This window comes from Penicillium solitum (genome assembly GCF_028829755.1).
Source record: "Penicillium solitum strain IBT 25940 chromosome Unknown utg000008l_segment0_segment0, whole genome shotgun sequence".
Classification (NCBI taxonomy): Eukaryota; Fungi; Ascomycota; class Eurotiomycetes; order Eurotiales; family Aspergillaceae; genus Penicillium; species Penicillium solitum.
In genome coordinates, this window is record NW_027072127.1 from 1,174,779 (window position 1) to 1,199,321 (window position 24,543).

General features: G+C 49.3%; 8 protein-coding genes across 8 annotated transcripts; 3 read left to right on the top strand and 5 right to left on the bottom strand.

The window, feature by feature from the left end:
- Positions 1–551: 551 nt before the first annotated feature.
- N7455_009720 (telomere maintenance protein PBP2) lies at positions 552–2,316 on the top strand (the record flags this gene model as incomplete). Its single annotated transcript, XM_065606274.1, has 3 exons — positions 552–1,055; positions 1,116–2,001; positions 2,065–2,316. The coding sequence occupies 3 exons, from the start codon at positions 552–554 to the stop codon at positions 2,085–2,087; spliced, it is 1,413 nt and encodes a 470-aa protein (XP_065460237.1). The 3' UTR covers positions 2,088–2,316.
- A 166-nt stretch (positions 2,317–2,482) lies between these two features.
- N7455_009721 (uncharacterized protein) lies at positions 2,483–3,564 on the bottom strand (the record flags this gene model as incomplete). The annotated part of the gene is made up of 2 exons (XM_040956355.2): positions 3,102–3,564; positions 2,483–2,985 (listed from the first exon to the last, which is right to left on the bottom strand). The coding sequence occupies exons 1-2, from the start codon at positions 3,286–3,288 to the stop codon at positions 2,483–2,485; spliced, it is 690 nt and encodes a 229-aa protein (XP_040813101.2). The 5' UTR covers positions 3,289–3,564.
- Positions 3,565–4,485: 921 nt separating this feature from the next.
- On the bottom strand, positions 4,486–4,848 carry N7455_009722 (uncharacterized protein; the record flags this gene model as incomplete). Its single annotated transcript, XM_040956456.2, has 1 exon — positions 4,486–4,848. The coding sequence occupies one exon, from the start codon at positions 4,846–4,848 to the stop codon at positions 4,486–4,488; it is 363 nt and encodes a 120-aa protein (XP_040813153.2).
- Positions 4,849–5,432: 584 nt separating this feature from the next.
- On the bottom strand, positions 5,433–10,291 carry N7455_009723 (FG-nucleoporin NUP159; the record flags this gene model as incomplete). The annotated part of the gene is made up of 3 exons (XM_040956380.2): positions 5,433–9,409; positions 9,466–10,147; positions 10,205–10,291. The coding sequence occupies 3 exons, from the start codon at positions 10,289–10,291 to the stop codon at positions 5,433–5,435; spliced, it is 4,746 nt and encodes a 1,581-aa protein (XP_040813160.2).
- Positions 10,292–10,838: 547 nt separating this feature from the next.
- On the top strand, positions 10,839–11,811 carry pup1 (proteasome core particle subunit beta 2; the record flags this gene model as incomplete). The annotated part of the gene is made up of 3 exons (XM_040956464.2): positions 10,839–10,964; positions 11,037–11,084; positions 11,152–11,811. 3 exons carry the CDS (start codon positions 10,839–10,841, stop codon positions 11,809–11,811), a joined length of 834 nt encoding a protein of 277 aa, XP_040813174.1.
- Positions 11,812–12,134: 323 nt separating this feature from the next.
- On the bottom strand, positions 12,135–14,443 carry N7455_009725 (uncharacterized protein; the record flags this gene model as incomplete). Its single annotated transcript, XM_040956479.2, has 2 exons — positions 12,135–14,074; positions 14,131–14,443. 2 exons carry the CDS (start codon positions 14,441–14,443, stop codon positions 12,135–12,137), a joined length of 2,253 nt encoding a protein of 750 aa, XP_040813125.2.
- A 534-nt stretch (positions 14,444–14,977) lies between these two features.
- On the bottom strand, positions 14,978–16,270 carry N7455_009726 (class I SAM-dependent methyltransferase; the record flags this gene model as incomplete). The annotated part of the gene is made up of 5 exons (XM_040956364.2): positions 14,978–15,684; positions 15,747–15,908; positions 15,968–16,047; positions 16,125–16,141; positions 16,253–16,270. The coding sequence occupies 5 exons, from the start codon at positions 16,268–16,270 to the stop codon at positions 14,978–14,980; spliced, it is 984 nt and encodes a 327-aa protein (XP_040813090.2).
- Positions 16,271–21,167: 4,897 nt separating this feature from the next.
- N7455_009727 (uncharacterized protein) lies at positions 21,168–24,165 on the top strand (the record flags this gene model as incomplete). Its single annotated transcript, XM_040956432.2, has 4 exons — positions 21,168–21,737; positions 21,790–21,993; positions 22,047–22,404; positions 22,454–24,165. 4 exons carry the CDS (start codon positions 21,168–21,170, stop codon positions 24,163–24,165), a joined length of 2,844 nt encoding a protein of 947 aa, XP_040813089.2.
- Positions 24,166–24,543: the final 378 nt, after the last annotated feature.

Genomic DNA, 24,543 nt, shown 5'->3' on the forward strand with positions numbered 1-24,543 from the left:
TTTCATCGCCTTCATCAATTCCCTTATTCCCACCTCTCTTCCAAATTTTACAACGTTTTCGTCAGTAAAGCTATTAACTCGTCGACTGCGAGTTTAGCCCACACCCTTGACCTCAGATTCAGACGTTATCGGAGGCTACAGTGTGGTACAGCAGGCAACGGTTTCTGGCGCTTGATATCTTACTTGCTTCATTTTCTTTTTCCCATCGCGTTCACCCAAGGACCCCATATCCACCCTTTCCGCTTCCTTATTCCTTTCGAGCATCTCGGCAGACCCCCGTGAAGCTTCCCCGGTTGTGACAGCAAAGCCCTCTCACACTTGAAACTGCACTTCCTCCCGTCTTACATCGGCACTCCCTCAGTACCACCTTTCCTTCACCCACTCTTCTCCAAAGCACCAATCTCCCCTTCCGATCGCCAGCACCAGCACCTTCAGTGGGAAATTCTGGTGTACATAAAACGATCCTAAAAAAGAAGAACGCAGAATTCATTCTTGACACCTTCCGATTTCACTTGTAAGTGAAAACAAAACAGCAGCACAGACTATCCAAGATGTCGGCTTCTCCATCCAACCTTCAATCGACCAAGCGTCCTCTCGAGGACCCTTCGTCGCCTTCCGGCCCCAACGACCAGCCAGAGGCCAAGCGCCCGGCGCTGGACAAAGTAGTCAAGAGCGATGCCGATGCCGAGGCGGAAACAGATGTATCCAGTAGCCAGGTTCCTACTGTCGAAGGTGCCAAGGATACCCAGGGTGATACCGTGGTTCCCGATGCGCCCAATGGCAAGGGTCTCCCTGTCGACACCCAACCCATCCAATCAACTGCTTCCCAGGCTGACCGAGCGGGCTCTGATCAACCCCCCCAGGACGAGTCGAGCTGGGTTCATATTCGCGCAGTGATCTCCAGCCCGGAGGCAGCTACCGTGATTGGAAAGGGAGGTGAGAACGTGTCCCAGATTCGTCGTCTGTCCGGTGCCAAGTGCACTGTCAGTGATTATTCTCGAGGTGCAGTCGAGCGCATCCTGACCGTCAGCGGTCCCCAGGATGCTGCTGCCAAGGTAGGTTTCTTTCCATTTAATAGGTTTGTTACGAATATTCGATTGCTAATGAACTATCAGGCGTTTGGTTTAATTATCCGTACCCTTAACAATGAACCTCTGGAAGCCGCTTCTACTGCACAGTCCAAGACCTACCCTCTGCGTTTGCTAATTCCCCACATTCTAATTGGCTCCATCATCGGCAAGGGTGGCAGCCGCATTCGTGAGATCCAGGAGGCTTCCGGCGCCCGCCTGAACGCCTCGGATGCTTGCCTCCCCCTGTCCACGGAACGATCCCTTGTCATCCTCGGTGTTGCAGATGCCGTCCACATTGCTACCTACTATGTCGCAGTCACCTTGGTCGAGCAGCTGTCTGAACGTTACGGTGGTCCCGCGGCTTCGGCATATGCCACTCGCAGCGGCGGTCCTGCCGGTGCTGTCCCTGGTGGTATGCAGGTTGTTCCGTACGTTCCTCAGCCCGCTGGCGGCCAATACGGCCACCCCGAGACTTTCAAGCGTCACCACCCTCACCCCAACCGTGCCGGTGGTGGTGCGTACGGTGTTCCCTACCTTCACGGCCAGCCCGCTCCCGCTCCTGTCCCCCAGACCCCAATGCACTTCCCCGCTGCTCCTCAGGCCGCTTACGGTGGCGCCGGCCCCCACCAGCCCGCTCCCTTCGTTGGCGGTCCCCAGCAGCCGACCCCTGGCCGTGGACCCCCAACAGCCCCTGCCCCTGTGGGCGCTGCCATGCCCGGTCAGCCACTGACCCAACAGATCTACATTCCAAACGACATGGTTGGTGCCATCATCGGCAAGGGTGGGGCTAAAATTAACGAGATACGTCACCTCAGCGGCAGTGTCATCAAGATCAACGAGCCCCAGGAGAGCAGCAACGAGCGTTTGGTCACTATCACTGGTACCGCGGAGTGCAACCAGATGGCTCTGTACATGCTCTATTCCCGACTTGGTTTGTCGTCCCCCCGTCCCCAAGAATCAGATTCTTGTGCCCAGGTTCTAATTGATTCATCAGAGAGCGAAAAACACCGGATCTAAGTCTCACACCGCAACTTACGCCTGCTACAAGAGTCTTATTGCAGGGTTATGCCCAAAAGTCTACGGTGGTTAACGAAGTCTCTTTTTCTTTGCCTTCGATCTCTCTCAGGGTGTTATTCCTTTTTTTCTTTTCTTACTTTCTCGTTGTATCTTATTCCAAGGCGTGTGATCTGATTTTTTTCTGCCTTTCTAATAACAATTCCCGCAATAATCCCTTGAATCAAGTAGCCCTTTCCCTTTCCACTTCCTGCTCTAATTACCAACATATCCTATGATCCACGCAACACAGCTCCAATTACATCCAAGCCCCCAACACTAATCCACGGCATCTCGCTCTCCTTCGTTTCTTTCTCTCTTTCTTCCTTTCCGCTCTTATTCCTCCCCCCTTGGAACCCTTAACCCTTAATCTTTTGAAAACTGACATGTTTGATCTCCAACCCAGGAATAGGAGCCAGCATCTTCTCCCTCAGAGGCGCAATACTCTGGATAAATTTCTCTGTCTCCTTGGCCTTGAGATGCGCCTCCATACTTTCCCAGCCCACAACGAGGAGGTGCGCGAAAGCTTGCCCACTCGGACTCTTCTCGTGCGGCAGCTTACTCGGCCGGTCAACATGTCCCATTGACCATGACCGTGGCCCCGCTGATTGTGGCAGCTGCTCGACCAGTGTAGTGCGGAAGTTAATCAAGTCCGCGTTGATCTGCCTTACTGCTAGCACATCAAGATCACTTGGGAATGACAGCGTGCACAGCTCCGTCACCGGATTTTTGGTCAGGGTTTCTGTGCAGGAGAGTGGTGGGCTGAACGTAATGTGGAGCGTTGAGGGCGGCTGGGGATTTTCTGGGTCCAGGAAGGGCTCGAGGAGATGGACGTTTATTGTGCTACGAGGATCGGTCCAACCTGTTGGTTCGGTTAGACCCGTAGGCTGTAGGTTGTAGGTTTTGTAGGGGTGTGAGTGAGATATATCGTGGGTATATCGTAGTTTGAGGGTTGTTCCGGGGGTTTGCTGAACTCACCTACAACCCAGACAATGGTGTCTTTGTCCTCGGCTGTACGTCCCCAGGCCGAGTGCTCATGACCACTTTGGTGTTGGGTCGTGCGGAAGATCCTCAGTAGAGCCTCGCCTTCTTCGCTGTCCGGGTCTTCAGGCTGGACGGAGGGTTTAACACGGAAGAAGATGACCTGACTAACAATTTGAGACATGGTGGGTTGGTGGTGTATCCCAATGACAGGTTACGGATGGGAGAGGAGTATCAAAATACCGATGGCTGATGTCACCGACACATGATGTCACTCGTGGACTATAGAATTCCCAATTAGGAAATGGACCCTGGCACCTTCCCTTCTTTCCTTCTTTCCTATTTTGTGCAGTTAGTCCCTTCCTCAGTAGAGTCATGGCCAACCACATGATGTTCTCTTTCCTCCTCTCTCTTCTCATCTCTCGCCTCTCATTCCTCACCTCTTTGGCATCATGCAATCATACAGACTAATATCCTGGTTATACACCCCATTCCGTGACAAAGAATTTCGACTGTTCTTATTCGCTATACTTTCAAGCTACGTCGTGTACCCTACCTTCACATTGGCCCTAATGAAATGGCTGCTCTTCGGGGAACTTGTGCTTTTTCTCGCGCTGGGCCACTGCTTAGCTCTCACATTTCTGATCGTATGGCTTATTGACTTGTCTGAAACCGAAATTATGGCTCATGTCATACACATTTCTTACCATTGGTTGCGGACACTGGTGACTACCCAAACCCAACGATTCCCACGTCGCCATAACCTTGCCTGAGTATGTCTTCCGAGTGAATCTAGTTCCTCGGTGAAATTGACGCTCGTCTTGGAACCGAGCACCTGCAGTGGAAGTGGACTGCGGATTGATTGCGATTTTATTTTGTCAACATGATCTAGGGTAAGAGGATGCAGAGTATGAACTTCATGATGATGTCTCATTTCTTCTTCGTTCACGCTCTACATCCTTCAACGTTTCGTGTACTTGGCTAATTGTCTGCTATAGTTGTCTTGTTGTGTTAACATTCGATTGCTTTCCAACCAAATGGCATTTGTTGACTTGTGTTGACGGTTCAACTTCGACTTCGCGGGCCGCTTGAATCGCAGACTGTGGCATTCGACCAATATGGATCCTACAGGCGGGGACTTACGCTTTACGAATCATTTGCTACTACTTGTGGAACTTGACGTCTTTTCCTGAGTCTCATGTTCATTTTGCCTTCTTCTCAACATAGCTGCTCTATCCATCCATCAGATACCCCTCCCCCAATAACCCCATCGACTGCACACCTCCTCATACCTCTCGTCTTAATACGATACTCGGTTCTACCAACAGAACGACAATTCCTATATGTTTGCTTGCTCTGATATAACTGTTCTCTGGTCGAACTAAGGGAAAATCACATCCCAGTCCAGGTAAACCCTGTGTGCTTGAATTTCTCCAAGCCACCAGAGTGCCAAAGTATTAGCCTGAGCCATGACTACATCATTGTGTTCCTCATCTCCAGGGACTCCAACGACTGGTAGCGAGAGGCACAAGGATCTCTGGTAATGCTGTGCGTGAGTGAAAATCTTGACCTCGTGCCGCTGAACCTGCTGAACAACAAACTCCATCAATCGTTCATCACTATGCGTAAGCCCCATTTCTTCGGGAAATTCGATAGTAACCCAAAGAGCTGCATCATCTTGGGGGTCCACCAAACGGTCGGAGCCAGTCATGAAAGGACACATATCACTCGAATCTCCTGACATTTTGCTGGTAGATAGAGTAGATAGATGGAATAGGTTTAAGGGAACTGGGCTTTGCTGGAAAATGGTCTAGAGGAATGATGTGGGTGGTAATGGTGTAATCATAGGCCGACGGCATCTTCCTTTATATATGTTTTACGGTGTACTCGAGAACAAAGACGTCTTTCCATTCATTACTATAATGCTTTTTATATAGTCTTTGATCAAACGTCCCTTGAAACCAGTCTATTCTTGGCCTTTGTTACTCATTGGCCGAATTCATTGACCGAATCTCATTCTCTGTTAAGCGCTAGGGATGCATCTAAATATACAGAGCCGATCAAGTTTGACTGACATGGAAAGAACAATAACTAAACCTCAAAAAACTGCATGTAGATAGGGCTTGCATTTGATAGCTAATTTAGCCACTCACCGTGGCGCTGAAAAGAAAATTCCACGTATGTGCATGCCATGACTCCCTGGCCCAATTAAGACCATCCACCAAATACCAATCCACGCTGAAAGCAAATTCCCCCAAATATCGGATCAGAATCTTTAGAGAAAACCAAATGAAAGCAAAGAAAGAAACAAAATAAGATCAAAGTAAACTACCAGTCATCAACGCCGCGCACCTTGGCCTGCTTGTCCTCGAAGGCCTTCTTCAAGTTGGCATTCAAGTGCTGACGACGCGACTTCTTGGCCTTGTATTGGACGGCGTCTTCTTGGGGGATGACAGTCTCGCCAGCACCCTCCACGCTACGGAGACGGCTCTGTCTCACCGAGCCATTGATGCTGGCTCGGAAGTTGAGACCGCGTGAAGCGGACTCAGGGGTGTGATAGGCGCTACCGTCAACCGAGCCTCGCGACCCGGGAGTCATGGGAATACGGCCAGCAACATTCTTGCGAGGAGTAGAGAAGGGGGAGGCCTCGCGGCTTGGAGGTCCGGTGGGAGCAATGTCCACGCCCAGCTTGCGCATCTGTGCCTCGAGAACATCGATGTCTGTGCTCTTTCCCTCGGCCATGCTCATCATTGTAGCAATAGTCTTGGTAACAGCCTCAACGGTGGGTCGGTTCCTGCCTGTGCCATTTGCCTGCGGGATGTCGGCGATTTTGGCACGCAGGAGGGAGACTGCCTGTTCAAGGGCGGTCATCTTGACCTGGATATTCGTGAATGTGGTGCGTAGATCATGCTGGAGCGCACCTTGCTCGGCGGAAAGTGGTGCTTCGAGGATAGCGCCGATGTCGGTGTGTGCATCAAGGGTCTTCCGGATGCTTGCGAACTGGCCTCGCAGGGTGACAACCTGCTTTGTGAGTAGGTCGCGGCATGCATCGAGCTTTTCATCCACTCCCTGCACCCGTTGGTTGTCCAATGATTGCGCAATTGAAGTAATCAGCTCTTCGAATCTCTCGATGTCCTTCAAGGTCATCTTCTTGTCGAGAATGTCAGCGGGCTGGTCGCTGTTGAGGACCATCACCCACCCATCAATATCGGAGGGTTCCTTGGGTTGCTGGTGCAGAAGGAATCCGGCCATTGACCTAGCATTTATGCCCAATGTATCTACCATAGAGTTGATGTCACGATAGAGTCGTTCGACCTGGCCGGCAATACCTGGCTTCGCAGTCTCGCCCATGTAGTTTTGGTGGGGTAAGAATGGATCCAGGGTATCAACGGGCTCAACGGGCTGAGCCAGTTCATCACGAAGTCTATCATCCTCGTCGTCATCTGACAAAGATAGAACATCATCTTCCTGGAGTTGAGCTGCTGCATGTGCGCGCGCTTGCTTCTCTTGCTCCTCGCGAGCAACATCACTAGCCTTTCTCAAGTGGCCATCGCGCTGGGCAATTTGTGTAAGAGATGCCTTACGCGAGTGCAACACGCCTGTGGACCCCTTACGGGAATGTGGTTTCTCGGAGAATAACACGTTCTTTTTCCCTCCGATCCGAACCGGACTCGGTGACCGGTAGGGCTCTCGATTACCCTGGGCAATAGGGCCCGGGGGAGGAAGCAGTGGCGGCTTAGAGACCTCACCAAACAGCTGCCGGGGAAGGCGGCCTTTATCATCCGCATTTCGAGCAGGGCTGCTGAAGAATCCTCCGGTAGAGCTTTGCTCGGAAACAGCACCAAACGAGCTCTGCGCTGATGGCTTGGATTTGGCAATGAATGCTTCGTCGTGTGTGATCTCTTCACCGCTATCACTGAAGTCTGACTCGTCTGCGGCCTCGGAGTCTCCATCAGAGATACCCGATTCATCCGATTCATCCGGGATTGGAACCGCCTCCTCGAAAGGTTTGGTCTTTGGCTTTGCGGTAAAGTCAGGCGGGAGAGGTGCTTCTTCAGGGACAACCGCAGTCTCGGGCTTTTTGGGCTTTGTTAGGAAGTCTGGAGGAAGGGGAGCGTCGTCCGCCTTGGGTGCAGTCTTCTTCTGGGCGAGGAAGTCGGGAGGGAGAGGAGCATCGTCCGTCTTCGGAGTAGGCTTTTTCTGGGTGAGGAAATCGGGGGGAAGGGGGGCATCGTCCGTCTTAGGTACAGACTTCTTCTGGGTGAGGAAGTCGGGAGGAAGAGGAGCATCGTCCGTCGCGGGCGCAGACTTCTTCAGGGAGAGGAAATCAGGCGGTATAGGGGCGTCATCTTCAGGTTGTAAAGACTTCTTCACCTTGGTGAAATCGGGAGGAAGCGGGGCATCCTCAGCGGAGCACTTCGACACGTTATCAGAAGCAGAAGTATCTCCAGCTGCGTAACTAGCCCGGGTGGTAGGATCTGGAGGCAATGGCGCCTCCACATCGATACTTGATGTGTTGGGCCAATTCTTCTTGGGTGTCTCGGTCTTATCAGATAGCGCTGACAACGGACTGGTCACGCGGTTTTGGTCAGCAGTGGCGCCAAACATAGAGAATGGCGACTTGGTGTTCTCGGCCGAAGTGGTTGTCTTTGTAGTCTGCGTCTTCGAGCTGAACATTGAGGTGGGGGTCTGAGAAGCAGGTTTGCTTGCCCCGCCGAAAATTGAGAATGTCTCCTTATTCACAGGCTCGATATCTTCAGTGTCATCATCCATTGATTCACTCGGCGACGAGCTTCCCTTGCGGGGCGTCGACACCATTTCGTCAAAGGAGCCACCAAATGAGAACGCACCGGAAGAAGGTTTGTCTGGTTTTGGCCCATCATTGACAGCCGAGCCATCGCCCTTGAAGGTAGACTTGAGTTCAAAGCCACCCTGCGGGGTGCCAAAGGGATTCTTGACTTCACTAGACGCTGGAGGCGGGAACGAGGTAGGGGCTTGAGGCTTAGCCCCAAAGGGCGAGGCAGAGCTCTTGGAGAAAGCACTTTCACCAGCAGAGGCGGTTCCGAATGGTGACGCCTTTGGTTGTGTTGCTGCGAAGGGTGACTCGCTTGGCTGCTTCGCTGCAAATGGTGACTCGCTTGTTTTCCCAGCCCCGAATGGTGACTCGCCCTGCTTCGCTGTTGCAAAGCCACTGAAGCCGCCTCCACCAGAGAAGGAGCTGAAGCCACCACCGCTAGACGCTGCACCCTTAGCCCCGAATGGGTTTGCCGGGGAGCTAGACTGTCCAAGTCCAGATCCCATAGCGCCAAATCCAGACTTCCCGAACTGTGGCTGTCCAGGCGTACTGGGGGTGCCGAACGATGCACCAGGCTGAGAGGGGGTCCCAAATGCGGGACCAGGGGCTGGTGACGATGGCTTTCCAAAGGCTGGAGCAGGGCTTCCACCAAGCCGGGACGGACTTCCAAATGCCGGAGTACTTTGCTTCCCAAAGGCAGTCGCGCCCATAGTCGAAGCTCCCATGGCTGATGGGCTACCAAAGGCAGGGGCTCCCGCCGGCTTTCCGAAGGCTGGCTGGCCAAACGGCGACGAAGTTCCAAACCCTGACTGGCCAAATGCAGGTTGCTGTGTAGGGGCAGGGGCCGGGGTTGGAGGTATAGCCTGAGGCTGAGAGGGAGCTTGGGTTGCCTGACCGGACGAAATCAATCCCGAATACGGGATATTTTGGCGAATGGAATCAGCGTAAACAAACCACCAAGATGAAAGGATACCATCATTATTCAAAAGAAGAACCCCAGGAAGGGGCGTCGAGCTCTCCAAGATATCGGAACCCGGAAGCGGTGCGATGACATTTTCGGTGGCTGAGAGGTTTTGTGCCAGGCCAATGACCGATGTCTCATCTCCAGAATCCTTCAACGGGACACTGGCACGTTTGGTGTCGTCGCTGACTTCCGTGGTCATGAACTGACCAACATGAGATTTGGTTCGCTCATCGTTGGCCAGAGGTTGGTCAGATCGCGTGATGAGTCCGAGATCAGTCGAGGCAGTTGACGCGACGATCAGGACATCTCTCAAGTGAGGCTTGTACTCTCTAATTCTGGTGATAAATTGGAATGCGGGACCACGCTTCAGCATAAAGCCCATAGTCGAACAGACTTCTGGCAATTTCTGGATGAGGAACGGTGCCTGCTTGCGACGGGTTATGATGTAGTATGAAGAACCTGGGTTCATTCCCATATCATCCTCTGCAGCATTTGGTGTGTATGTGACAAAGAAAACATCGTTTTCAAGCCATGCGATTGATGAAACTGTATAACCGTAAGTAAAAGCACATCCATAGTTCTGGGAGTTATATAAAACTCACTGTGGCAATCTCCCTCCAAATCAGATGGCCGAGGAATTTCAGCCTTCATCGTTCCATCTGGGGCCATCTGGTATCCAGTGCCATCGGCTAATCCAGCAACAAGCTGCTTTCCTTTATTACTCCATGAAGCACAGCTGACACCATCCTTTTGAACTGGGCCATTAGGTCCAGGAACAAGGCTCCCAGCCTTAAGATCGGCGATAAGAAGCTCGCCGTTAACGGTGACCAGCGCGACGAGTGTCGAGGAAGGATCGGGGTTTGGTGTCAGTGCTCGTAGCGACACGCCATTTGTAGGAATTGAAATCGCCGGCTGCGCATTTCCTTGTGTGAGGGTGTTTGTATCGAAAACCGAGATTGTGGGGCCATTCTCCGTGGCGAGAATCAAGCCATCGTCGCCCGGTGTGAATGCCACATGAGTGGGACGAGAAGGAAGGGGGATTGTGGCGATAGGTTGGAAGGGCTTCGTTTTCTCCATATCTTCTCCAGCCGGTGCCTCGATGGACTTTCTGACGACATCAGCGGTGCTGATTACCAGCGCATCTGGGCCAGCGCCAACAATGAGGCCTTTGGTGTGTGCGACAGCCAGAAGTGAGGAAGTAGGAGCAGGAAGCGCGTCGTCGGGCCATGCCGTTGGGAGGAAGCGAATATTTGCGTCCCCGGCCACGCCTTTGAAACCGACTTCCTATAGCTACATTAGAGGGGATCTTGGTGAGTGGGAGCTGTGGCGGGTTGGACATACATCGGTAAAGACATCGGGAAGCTCTGAACCAAGCTCCGCAGAGGCGCTTCCCCCAGCGGGGTTGGACGCTCCGAAGTTGAAAGCCATTCTAAGCTTTTCGGAATTGAATGTCCCAGAAGGAGAACGTGTGCTTTCGCTTAGAGGAGAGCTATGTCTGAGAGCATTAGGCGAAGGTGAGTTGGGAGGTGTAGAGAGCGAGCGTCGATGGAGTGACTGAGGACTCCGGGAGAATAGGTTGAGAGTATGCGCGAAAATCTTGAGGTTGCGCGGCTTCCCAGGGATGAGAAGACAAGCAAAGAATAAAAAGGGACGCAACGGGTATCGCCGATGCGCAAAAGGTTGGAGAGAGAGAAGTCAAGAAAGACTACACTAGAAAAGCATTGAATTGGAAAATAATGTCCGGCAAAAACACCTTGTTTATGCCTGATAATTCAGGCTCCAATTTAGGCTGCGGGAGCTTCGTCACTCCAAACAGCTCACTTCCTCTTCACTTCCATCTCCAGCTTGCTACCCCATTCGTCCATCCATCTTTCTCGATCTCCCACAATATTCGAATTTCGCTCTTGTTTCTTCCTATACCTGCTTTCTATCTCGATAATTAGTTTAGCTGGTCGCGAACACCAGCGTTATCACGATGCCCGGCTTCGACTTCACAAACTACAACCGCAATGCGGCGCTTCACGCTAGGGGTGTTCCCCTTCCCAAGGCCACAAGTACCGGTACAACAATTGTGGGCTGTGTCTACGATAAGGGTGTTGTGGTACGGTCCCAAGCGATGCGAGGAGATTCCTACGAGCTGTGACCCAGGAGCTGACTCGAATCGCCATTACAGATTGCAGCAGATACCCGAGCTACCAGCGGTCCTATAGTAGCAGACAAGGTAAGAGATACTTATCAGACCATGTGCATTTTTATTTTGGAAAGTATCTAACCTTCTTTGTCTCTAGAACTGCGAGAAGCTACACTACATCGCGCCAAAGATCTGGTGTGCTGGAGCCGGTACCGCCGCCGACACCGAATTCACCACGGCGCTCATCAGCTCCAACGTTGAACTTCACTCGCTATCAACGGGCCGCGACCCCCGTGTGATTACCTGTATGACGATGCTCAAGCAGCACCTCTTCCGGTACCAGGGCCACATCGGAGCGTACCTTGTTGTTGCAGGCGTGGACCCGACCGGCACGGGACTGTACACTGTGCACGCACACGGCTCGACAGACAAGCTGCCGTACGTGACGATGGGATCCGGATCGCTGGCTGCGATGTCTGTGTTTGAATCGACCTGGCAACCCGACCTGGACCGCCAGGGCGCCATCGACATCTGTGCTGAGGCAATCAAGGCTGGTATCTTCAACGATCTGGGCTCTGGTAGCAATGTCGACGTGTGTGTGATCGAGAAGGACCAGCCCACTCAGCTGCTCCGCAACTACATGAAGCCCAACGAGCGCCCGCAGAAGGAGCGCAACTACCGCTTCCCCCGTGGTACCACTGCTTATTTGGACCAGAGGGTTATCAGCAAGGAAGATATGAAGAAATATGTCACGATCGAAACTCTGTCCGGTGATGATAACCTTGCTACTGGGGACAGCATGGAAGTTGATACTTAGATTTTCTTGGAGATGCACTGACCAGTGGTCTTCTTGGATTGATTTAATGCACGCATGGGTTTCTTCGGTCTCACTATGTTTTCTGTACTATCGTAATTCGGGCAAGACCGCAGACGTACTTGTTCGTGAGTTATACTACAAGGTTTAGAGCACGGATGGCCAGAACAGGAAATTCGTCGTTTTCAAAAACTTGATGTGGTTTTCATGTGGATTGTATGCTCAAGTCAGCACCCTCTGGGCAAGGTAATATTGAAGCAGGGGTATCGTATCGCTCTATTCTATAAATATTTCCTGTATAGACATCCATTCACATACCACATCTACTACCGACCAACCCTCGATTCACCAATCTGAGGCAGAGCAGTGAGCTCTTCAATAACCTCCGAGCTTTCAAACTTGCCGACGATCCAACGGATGTACTCATACTGAGTAGCCGAGATACGGCGACCGTCACGACGGTATCGGACAACACCAGCATGATACAAGGCCCGCACGAACTCCGGATCCACGGGCCCGCCGTGTCTGCGAAGATAACCGTAAAGCCAGTGAACCATATGGAAAGACTGGCACGGAGTCAAATTCCTGCAGCAGGAGAGCGCAACTGCCAGCTGGTTTATGAGGTCGACCGCAGCATGGGGATCGGGACATCGGCTGTCCCGCGGGGCTGGGTGGTATCGCACGAGGACTTTCTCATCGGGGTGTGGAATGGGCTGCCAGGCTTTATGGAGGCTGACCTTAAATGGGGTGTTGTTGTTGAGAAGTCTGAGGATGGGCCAGATGTTCTTTGAGTCTCCTGATCGAACAACATTCAGGATTTCTTCAACTGTGTCTGGGCTGGTGAGGTTCATGCGGTGGAACATTTCGTCGAATGTGGTGTGGAAAAGCTTTTGTATTCCCTTGTATATGGGTGGGTTTGTCCATACTTCTGACAGGGAAAGCTGGGAGGTTTCCAGTTGTTCGAGGGTTTTGCGGGTTGTTTTGGTAATAGAAGTTTTGCCCTTTTTGTTCAGGGCTAGGAGCAGAAGGCTGTTGTATGGGAGATCGAGGTCATGGATTTCTCGCATGAAGTTTGCATAGAATGTTCCGCTGGTATCTTGTATCGCCGTTTGGTAGAGATTGAGCAGTGAATAGATCGGTTGATCTGTTCCTCTTGCACTCTGGTTGTACATGGGCCCAGTAGATCGACCAAGCGTTCGTAGAAGCCAGAGTCGCAAAATTATTTGACGTTGAGTTGAATGGCTCAAAGGGGCATGCTTGATTTGTGTTTGAATGCACGGCAGAGGGAAGTCGTACCAGACCTGTGAATTGGCAACGGTCGAAATGACTTCGGCGTTCGCAAGACAATCCCGCCATCTTTCAAGCAATTGGTTTCTGGAGACCCTGTCTGCTGAAGGCGATGCCAATGACTCTGTCACACGAATGACACAGTCCGCCGCGCTGTTCACGTCAAGCTGGCTGAATATCTTGTCGGGAAACGGCAAGCTTGTCTCTGAATCGACATCCATGCTTTCCAACCAAGCTTGAACCAAAGCAGAAGGCCACCGGCTGCGACGGTCTGCATCATGGGTTTCGATGATGAGTTCCTCGGCAAAACGAAAGCTGCGAGTACGCAAAAGCTCTCCAAGCCAAGCATCAACAATACTTCTGTCCAAATCGTGATAACCGAGAATGTTACAGCACCCAATAGCTTTCCACATCGCCCGGTAGTGCTTCAACAAAGCTTTATGGTCCCATGATCCCAGAGTCTTGTTTCGTTCAACGATAATATTCGGTAAAGCGGTAATGATCAGACAAATCTCATCAGTCGAAATCAACCCCAACTCTAACGCCCGATTAATCGCATTCAAAACAGCGGTTCGTTTGCCGCGTTTCGTTTTCGTTCGAACAAATATTTCAACAGCTGCGGCATAATTCCCCGATCCCCGGGTATTCAGGAACGGGTCATCCAAGAACGCAATTGCTTCCGTAAGATCTGGGTCCGAACGAGCAAGTAATCGCTCGAATATCTGCCGGCTGTATCGCGGCTCCCGGTGGAGGTCAATTCTCAACCGACGAGTGAAGTCCCTTGCATCTTCAATGCCCCAATTGTTCCCATCCAAGAATCCCTCCAGCATCTGTTCACGCGTAGCTTGGTCCGCCTTGGCGAGGTATGACGGAGGAGGATGAGTAGTATGAAATTCGCTGGGTTCGGGTCCAGGCTCCGGGTTCTGGTCGGAGAAAGAAAAAGGTACTTCGGGAGGACCGAAAGAATGATCGACGAAACCTTCATAAAACAATTAGCGAATACTCAAAAGATTGTGCGTGTCTTGTCATACATACTCTGGGTTTCGAATGGCGCTCTCTGCCATGGATGGTCGGTCCATTTCATGTGTTCCCTCCCATTGCGGCCAAACAAGCACGCGATATCTTCAACCGGGCCTCCCCCTATGCTTGCCAGAGCGGTGTTTCTTCGTTTCGCCAGGCGTCGCCGTGCTTCCAATGGTCCGGGAACGCAGCTCCCATGGCGCCGTTGACCGTTGGCGAAGCGACGAAACGTGGCTGCGAGTAGGTCATCACTGATCCAGGGATGATCAAGTGTTGCAGTAGCTGGCGGTTTTAGAGCATGCCGATAGGCATGTCTGCCGAAAGACATGGGATTGGCTATAGCATGTGCAGGCCGATTGCTGTCTTAGGCTTGTCGCAAGCACTCGGAATCAACTTTCGCATGGCAGCTTTCCGATTCTTGGCGTGATGACTAATCCCCCGTTGCTCCAGGGCGGGAGTCAACGGACCAATGTTTGGGCTTCCATTATCACCTCTGTCTACATGTGTATCATATTTGTTTATAGCATTTGGTCGAACTATTGTTTTCTTGGTTTGCACATTTCACTTATTTCTATGTTTAATCTATGTTTATATCATGTTATTACGCATTTAATCCTTCGAAGCCGCCTCAGATGTATACCGAATGTTGTTACCTGATTGTAGTTACAACAGGTATGGAAATGGATTTATATAGAAGCTAAAAAGAAAATAGTTGGAATCATAAACACAACGCCAATGCAATGTATGCAGAATTTTTCCCACCAATGGTATCACATGCAAATCATCTCGGAGGGGACATAACGGAACGGTGTGATAAAACATAAGACAGTCATGACGAGAAAGCGGGGGAGATGACAAGAACTCAGGAAGCTGTTCTGACTTCGCTGGGAAGCGGTTTCCGTCCTGTCACCACATAAAAGTCCATATAAGCATGGACACTTCGGTCCTGTATACTCCTCCTTACATCAACGAGGAAGACCTCAATTTCAGGTTGGGACCAGCCAAGGGCAAGAAAGGGCTTATATGACCACCCGGACAGAGCATCAAGCCAATTGCTCTCACTCCAAGCACCAATTGTTTTTAGCTTCTCGTCTTCGGACCAGGTATTTGTGGGGATTTTAAAGAGTCGTTGTTCAACGTCGACGAATCCTATATCTTCCATCCACTGTGAAATCCGGTGGGCGATTCGGAATTGTCTTGGTGGATCAGCATCGCGACCTGAGCGTACATTAAGGTCCACCCAATCATGCATGGCGAATGCGCTGTATCCCCCGTCTCGATTCTCGGGGGGCATGGTACCATCATCACATTTTGGTTTGGGGTCAAGCTCGTGACATTCCATGTATGCTCCCGGTTTGAGATGTTTGAATGCCTGTCGTAGTACACGCTTGAATGACGGCATGGCCCCGGTCATGTGGCCGGTATGGATGAAATCAAAGTAGTTCTTATTCCATAACCACTCTTCTTCAGTGGCATCGTCAATCAAGAAATGGACGTTTGGCGGAACTTCTGTTGGCTGCACTGGGGACAGATCTGTCCCTATGATTTCGGTATTTGGAAACAAGGCCGCTGCAAGAAGAACATTTGAGATGGTGAGACAAGAACCTTGGGACTGGGACGGGTGATCATACACATCTCTATTGGCCATATCCCTGAGCCAGTGCCGATATCAAGGATATGCTTTGGGTCTTGGAGGGGAGCGTGGAATAGCTTTCCGTCCATCGCCATTTTGAACATGTGATGTTGCATGTCCAGACGATCTATTTCCTGTTCATCATTGGGATATACATAGGCTAGATATTGAATTAGCCATGCTGTGCGAGATCTAACAGAGCCGGGATGGTAAGCATACCTCCCTCGTGGTACCTATGATAGGTTCTTCCATTCTCGACAGGATAATCCATCACACTGTCAGTCAACGACTGCGTATCGCTGTTATGATACGGTCAGTCACGCCAGTCTTGAATTTGGTAAAGAAAATGAGGAGGGGACAATGGAGATAGTATTACTAGTCAGGTTGAAGTGGCTGCATGATTTTACGTTAGCAAGAAAAGTCGAGAGTCAAATAGTCACCAGAACATCAATAACCATGAAGTCTTGACATGGGGATCATATTCTATAAGAGAAACAAACTCACCGGACGTCTAGCACCCATGGTCACCTCGCTTTTATCCGAAATCAATAGTGGGCAGGTGTATCAAGACGCTCGGGATGGACAGTGAGCTATTCCTTGGTGAAGTAGATTCAGGAATTTATCTCGTGCTCCATTCCAGATCCCAGTATGAATACGGAAAGACTCAAACTGACGCAAATTCAGACATGTTTGAAAGAGAAGGAGGGGGGAAAGAAGAGCCCGACAACTTGGGTTAAGTTATAATCTGGCACGGCGGGAGGACAATCCCGACAACTATAATTCGGCGTAGGATCGACATTTGAAATATTCGAAAAGCAAAAATAAAAACAAAAATAAACTAATGCAAAAGCAAACCCCGGTAAGTGGAGCTCTAGTTCGTATACAAAGCTGGGTAAATGGTAAAGAGTGAAAAAGTAAAAGGATATGAAAGAGTAAGATGCCCAGGCGCTTCAGGCGTGAAAGCATTTTAAAGCGGAGAAGTATCCATGCAATATCCCTGTTTTCGCTGGGGAAAAAGTGTAGTTGTCTGTTGAAGATGATTGGACGAAATTGATATGTAATTGACACTGGTTTTTTACTTCGTTTTTTTTTTCTGGTTTACATTTTGTCTTTTTTTTCTTTTTTTCTTGTTTTTGTACTATTCAGCGACCAAGAATACAAATATTAAACTGATTTCGTTTCCTTCAGAAGAACAGAATCATGAAATACAATATTCCTTGGCAGTTTCACTATTATTCCAAATTGGGATGTTGGATTGATATAACCTAGGACTCTTTTTCCGGTGACCCCCCGGTCATCCTCCGATTCCCTGACGTGGGATCCCAGATGGTACATGTTATATATCCATTCCAGAACTTAGCCAGCCATTTTACCCAGGGCTCATTATCTCGATCCTCGCGATCGAAGGCTGGCTACTGGCTGGTTGGGCTCGATGAACCAATAGAGATTGGTGCCATCTAGCTGGGAATATGCAACCCGCCCAGCCACGGGCCGCCTTCAACCTTTCTGCTGGGATTTGTCTTTTAGATTGAGCCGATCAGCAGAAACGATTCCCAAGAACACTTGTGCAGAACCCTGCAGGGTCATCCTAGCAATAGTCAGATTCAAACCCCGTTATACCCCGAAGTGATATTTGCTTTTTTTTCCCCCGTAAATGAACAAATGAACCCATATTATAAAGACTTCAAATCAAAATCCAAAAAAGAAAAGGTGTGATAATAATGGATTCTAGACTGGGGAACGGCCCCATAGAGACGTGGAGTTGTTGGGATTTCCCAAATGAAATTCATCTCCATAACACTCACCCCGGGTACTGTTCCCACTTGCCAAGACCTTAGTCATCGCACGGACTCCCGAGGTCTCGGGGGTTGGACCCGAATATCAAAGGGAATAATTCTAGAAGAATTTTAAGTCTGGTATAGAAAACTCCAAGTTTTCTTTGATTTTTTTTGGTTCTTGCAGGACAACTCGGACTCCTACCATATTTAGGTCTAGCGGTGGGAAAATAGGAAATGATCCATCAGAAATAGCGTCACACGGGGCGCTTGAAGCCTGGGCTTTTTCTCCCCAAATTGCTCCATAAGGAGGGGCACATGGGATCGAGAAGTGCATCACGGAACATGCACAATAGTTTCCGCTACTCTGGGTCTTCATATTGATTTTTATCTTTTATACTTTTTTCATTTTATTTTCTAATGACGTCTGGATTTCCGCACTATACAAAGTATTACCTACTCCGTACTCCGTACGGAATATATCGTACAGAGATACAAAATACTCAAATTTCCACCCTGAACTTCTAGACCGAGGAAGATGTAGGTGTTTTTCGTCATTGCTCTGCAGATGTCGATCAAACAAAGACGTAATTATAGCGTATACCATAGGTATATCGTAGACGGAAATGACAAATGTGTCCAGGTGTACACCCCAATTTCAGTAACAAAAATATCTACAAGATATAAATGTAACCTTCTTGTATTCGGAGTACCCCGAATCAAAAATCTGCAGTCTGAGTATTCAAGACGACAGAAAGAAGGGGGGATTAAAAAAAAAAGCAAAACACGTCAACAACCAGAATCGTAAGCTTGCAAATAGAATCCCAAGCACAGCATCCCTGCAGCCGTCCCAAAAATAATGATCTCGCTGCCATGGACCCGGGATTCCATCCAAAGGGAACACCCCGGGAATTAATTGAAATTGCAATTCACCCGGACCCGGCGACTAGGAAAGTTATTCGGGTTCCAACGTGTCGGTAACGCCTGCCCCAGAACCAATTTCCAATACGGGAAGGGAAACTATACATACATTCTCTGATGGAATTTTCAATCTGTTTTTCTTTGCTAACTGCCTAGGTATGCGGATACAAAAAAAAATTTATGAGTTGTCTCTCTCTGATGCTACATTAGTACGACAATAGATGCGTGGTTCGGTGTCCGTCGAACCGCAACCCATTAACCGCTAAGTCGTCACTCCGCAGCGGAGCACGTAGTGGAGACAGCCCTTGGCGGTTTATCTCTTTTGAGATTCTTGCTTTAGTCGCTGGCATCTAAAATTACCCACCATAAGTGGGACTCGTACGGAGGATGTACATACCGTGGTTTCTTTGATGTGGGGGAGATAGATAGAGCATAGGAAATTACAGGGTCTGTTAGTCTGCTAAGTGTTCACAACCGAACAACTCCGAATATATACGGCCAAGTCGAGACACATGTTACACTAGATGCCAAGACTCTGACAATACGACAATGGCCTATCGGATCCGAGTCCAAGAGGAGAAAACGTGTATGCACTCACTTTCCTATGTTCACTAAGCTACTCTGTATGTACCTAGTACCTAGTTTGTAGGGCTGCACACTGGAAACTTCAGCCAGCCAATCTGCATCAAGATCTGGAAGAAGAAAGAGCAAGTGACAGGAGTGCTAAGCAAATGTATGCTGCAGGAATCACCCCGAGCTGCACCTTGCTCCCATCGGTAGGGTACCAACTACATGCACCTGGAGGGATGTGCCTGACTCGATTCTTGACAACTCATCTACTTCTAAAATAGTGAAACTCTATTGGAAGTACTCGGGAGTCAAGTAAGACATGCAGCCTATTATCCTTGACAACGTGCATATCGGCCCATCGCCCGTCTTGGGTCTTTCGCTAAACGTACTTGATACTACGTGTCATGCATGAAACAACTACCTACTGGAGAAAGGGTAGACCGCTTGGGTATTTTTCACAGATGTTTATTCTCCACAAATGATATCACTAGATTTTATTGGCCGTGGATGAGATGAGATAGACCTGTACTTCCCAGGGCGACCTTTTCACCAGCTTGGGGGTTGCGCTAAGGACGCACGACAATAATAATGCGAAACTAAACAGAAAGAAAAAAAGCAACCCCCCCCTTGTCATTCCCTTTAATTTGATAGAGCCCAATAAATCAACCATTAACCCTGTTGCGCATGTAGGTGCGGGGTGAATTATTCATAGAAATGATCGGCTAGAGAGATCCACACAGTCCAACCCGCGGTCTCGCCGAAGAAAGCCCAAACACGTTCTCACACCTTTGTACAGAGTACATCAGAGGGGAAGGGAATTTTACGAGGACCCCATCGCTTAAGAAAAGTCAAAAATATTTGGAATTGGAACTGCAAATCATCTGCTAAAATCCAGAATACCGGGCCTGGGTGGAGGTACGACCAATCGGCACGACCAATCGGCACGGCTTAGGACTAAAAGGTGTGACCACCACACAACTGTCAGACGCAAGCGAAATGTAGATCCTGCACATCTACAGTTGGTCTGGAGAGGAAAATCATCCCTTCCACACCCCCATCATCGACCAATGAGGAGTTAGTGTCAAAATATTGAAGCTAGCATTGTCATTGTTCACTTTCCTTTTGTAGCCTGGTCTCATTTAGAAAGTTCTTCTATGTTGTAGATCGCGCTCTAGAAGGGCCCTTATTAACTCTCAAGGGTAACCTAACTGATCATTTGGAAGCAAGTTATCTCCACCGGGTAGGTTTTATTGGCTGAAATGTCTCCGTCCTATAAAGCTCGTGCGAATCTACGAGGGGGAAACAAAGAATAATTGCTGGGATATGCTTTAGACGCAATATCATGAACATTAATTAGACTCCGTATATGCATATCGCTTTGCTTGGTGTCCCAGATACCTATGTACTTTACCTCCTCGACATGTGCAAATCCTTCTGGGAGATAACGTGTTATCAGGCAACTCGTGAAGTCATGTTGTCGTTCAATTGTATATATGTATGCTGGTTAATCGATTAGGACTCACTGTCCAATCCAACTATATACATATCTTCATCTGATATCCCAGATATATTATCATCTTCTTTGGACATGATGTTAGATTTGGATTGTCTGGTTGTAGAACTTGATTTTGTTTTCCCGAGAAAAAATGGGGGTTCTCAAGTGGATATATATATCAGCATTATCGCGTGCTTCTTGTTATTTAACATACAGAACCTAAGTGAGACATCCATAAACCATACAAGCTTGGTCTAATAATTAGAATAACGAGGATACTAACGAATAAACCATTTAAATCGCTTGATATAGGACAAAACGCACATACTTCAAGGTGTACTTCCTAATCGGGTTATATTGATGTCGGTCGGATAAATCAAAATCCGAAATGACGCACCTTGGGATTTGGAAGCAGCCGAAGTGCAGCGCGTCAACAAAGCTTTGGCGAGGACATATCTCTACTCTGCAAATATCATTTCGAAGTAGTAGTGACCATCTTGCATTTGCTCTTCCTTGATGTTTTGTCCCACTGCATTTCCGAGCAGGGCGGGGTACTAAAACGCCACCTTGAGTCCTGACGCGCGACGCGTAGAGCCTCATCAGACAAGAAGCCTGGAAATCTACCACATGATTCTGCATTTCAACAATTTAGCTTGCAATGGTGCGCCAAACACCAGCTCGTTCCGTAAGGAGCCGGGCAATGCCCACCCGCCAACCTAAACGTCAGAGACAGACAGATGATCATGCTCCAGATGTCTATCAAGAACTGCTGGAGGAGGCTGAAGGTAGAGATCCCGGGCAATTCGCTTCAGACAGGCCAATCAAGAGACGCAAGGCCGGGGATATGAAAGCTATCCCTGTGGGATTAGAGGCTTCCTTGGAACAAACACATCGGGACGCAGAAGCAAATGAACATAGCACCCAACCGGTGCAAACTGTTTACGATTCATCGACATCAGAAGAATCAGACGTTGACTGGGAAGATGTTGAATTACAACAACCATCCCAGTCTTTGTTGAATAGACACTTTGCGTCTCAAGGCGACGACGAGATGCTCCAGATCACACTAGAGCAAGAACCCGAGAAGCAGAAAAAATCAGTCCAGAGAAGGAAGCCTTTAACCGGAGCTGAAAGAAAAGCTAGGTTAGATGTGCACAAATGTCATGTTCTTTGCCTTCTTGGCCACGTTCAGTTGCGCAACATGTGGTGCAATGACGAGGAATTACAGGCGAGTGCTAGCCTCCTTGGGCATATCGATCGGGGGTCTAACAGCATCGTAGGAATTCTTGAAGAAGACATTGTCTAGGAAAGTAATCGCTCTTCTGCATCCAGACGAGGATAAACCACATTATAGCAGATCCACCACGTTTATGGATGGTCTCAACCAGGCTGCAGATGCCTTCACCCGCAGATTCCAGGTTATCAAACCAGGAATGAAACGGGCTCACTGGGCGGAAGACGAACTGCAATTGAAGCAGAAACTGGTATCCTTCACAAGTTTTTCGATTAACAATCATTTACTGACATGAATATACAGAAATCAATCATGTCGAATGCTGAAGTCTTTTTATCCAAAGGGGATTTTAGAACCCAAGCGAAGACAATGCAAGGTTCCCGGGACTTCGGGGCTCAGCTATTCTGTGCCCTATTGCGGTCTGTAGCCGTAGAGGCGAGACTTGTTTGCTCATTGCAACCGTTGCCATTCTCTGGCACTGTGAAAGACATGACGCCGTCTAAACCAAAGCATCAATATGTTGTGATATCTTCAGACGATCCTGGATCCTCAACAGATGAACGCAGCCAGAGCGAAAAGTCGCCTGCAGCTTCAAGACCTCGACGGATTGGGCAGCCTAAATTCACACCCTCACGTCCTCCTCAACCAAAATTCCATTCAGGTATGTAACTTTCAGCGATTGTTAGTCTACGCCCAACTAACACCCACAGCTCCGATTCCGACACCGCGAGACTCGTCATTTCCGGTATTTTGGGTGGAAGCCTTCAACGAAGCTGCACAGAAATGGGTTCCAATTGACCCCATCGTAACAAAATCCCTTGCTAAACCCTCGAAATTCGAACCGCCTGCGAGCGATTCGTTAAACTTGATGAATTATGTGATTGCTTTCGAAGATGACGCCTCCGCAAGAGACGTCACTCGTCGCTATGTAAAAGCATTCAATGCAAAGACGCGGAAACTCCGCGTGGAAGTCACACGGAATGGCGAGGAGTGGTGGGATAAGGCACTAAAGGCCTATGAAAAACCCTTCTTCGAGGATCGGGATGAGGCAGAGATTAGTGAACTAACATCGAAATCAGCAGCTGAGCCTATGCCACGCAATATCCAGGACTTCAAGGATCATCCCGTCTATGCGCTTGAGCGACACGTTCGTCGCAATGAAGTAATCCACCCCAAACGAATCATTGGACACGTGGGGTTGGGAAAAAGCACAGCAAGGAGTGACACATCAGTACCTGTTTATCGTCGATCTGACCTGCATATTGTGCGAAGCTCCGATAAATGGTATCGCCTTGGACGGGACGTTAGAGTTGGTGAGCAGCCTCTCAAGCGTGTTGCCGCAAGTCGAAATAAGGGTGGAGGCTTCAGTGATGATGAAGACGAAAATGAGCCCCAAGAGACCACACTATACGCCGAGTTCCAAACAGAAATCTACGTCCCACCACCGGTGGTTCAGGGAAGAATTCCAAAGAACACATATGGAAACCTCGATGTTTATGTTCCTAGCATGGTTCCGCCTGGCGGAGTTCACATCAAGCGGCCGGAGGCAGTTCGAGCTGCTCGAATCCTTGGCATTGACTATACCGATGCAGTCACTGGGTTTGAATTTAGAGGTCGTCGTGGTACCGCTGTACTCGGGGGAATTGTTATTGCCATCGAGTACCAGGAGGCGCTTGAGGAAGTTATGAGGGGTCTCGAAGATGAGAGGCGGCATGCTGCACTGGAGGCAAGAACCGCGGAGGCTCTGCGGTTCTGGCGGCTCTTTTTGATGAAGCTTAGGATTGCAGAAAGAGTCAAGGAATATGCTGGCGATGACGAAGAACAACCGCTTGAAGATGTCGAAGACGAAATGGATGTTGCAGATGCTGGTGGTGGTTTCTTTCCCGAACCAGACCAGCCAGCCAATAGCTCGCCTCCGAAAGTTCTAGGAAAGGGCAGAATGGTACATGATCAGGGGTTTCTCGAAGACTACACAGAAATGGAAACGGAACCGTCATTGGACGAGGAGGATTACGCTCTTGGAGGGGGATTTCTACCCGATGATGATGATCCAGCCCCAGACCCGGTGGAACCTCCAAAGCCTGCGCCTTTGGCCATAAACTCAATGTCGATTCCTGAGAGTATTGCCAGGAACAAAGCATCAAAAACGCCTCGCTACTCACTGGTGGTTGTCCCAAACCACGGCTCAAACCCGACATCCGTACCCCAAGCCCTCGCAGGATCATCTGACAAAGCTCCTATCGCCATAGATTCGTCCGCAAATGGTGGTTCCAAGTCTGCAAGTGTGGTTACTATCTCCCGGCCACCGTCACCCGTGCCTAAATATGATTCTGACAGCGAGATCGAGAAGGGATCTTTGCTTTCTGAGGACCCTGACGATGAGGATGCAATTCCCGAATGGTTGATGTCTGATGAGGACTAGTTTTTAATAACCAGACCTGTTGTATGTTATCTATGTACATTGAACATTATTTCGAACATAAATTGTTTAAATAAAAAGATCAAAACTGTTACTCTATACCGAGGACTGCTTCTGGAATTTGTGTAGCTGACCCCTTTGATCTGGCTCATGTAGCACTATTTTGCAGCCTCTTTCAACAGCCCGGCCGGGCTAGCTCAATCGGTAGAGCGTAAGACTCTTAATCTTAAGGCTGCGGGTTCGACCCCCGCGTTCGGCTATTCCTAAAAACCAAACCTGAGATTTCTTTTTTTGCTCTTTTCTTTTTTTTCCTTCTTCCCGTTCGATCAGTCCAGTTTCGAATAATTGCATTGTGCCATTTTTAGTGTCACTATTATGTAT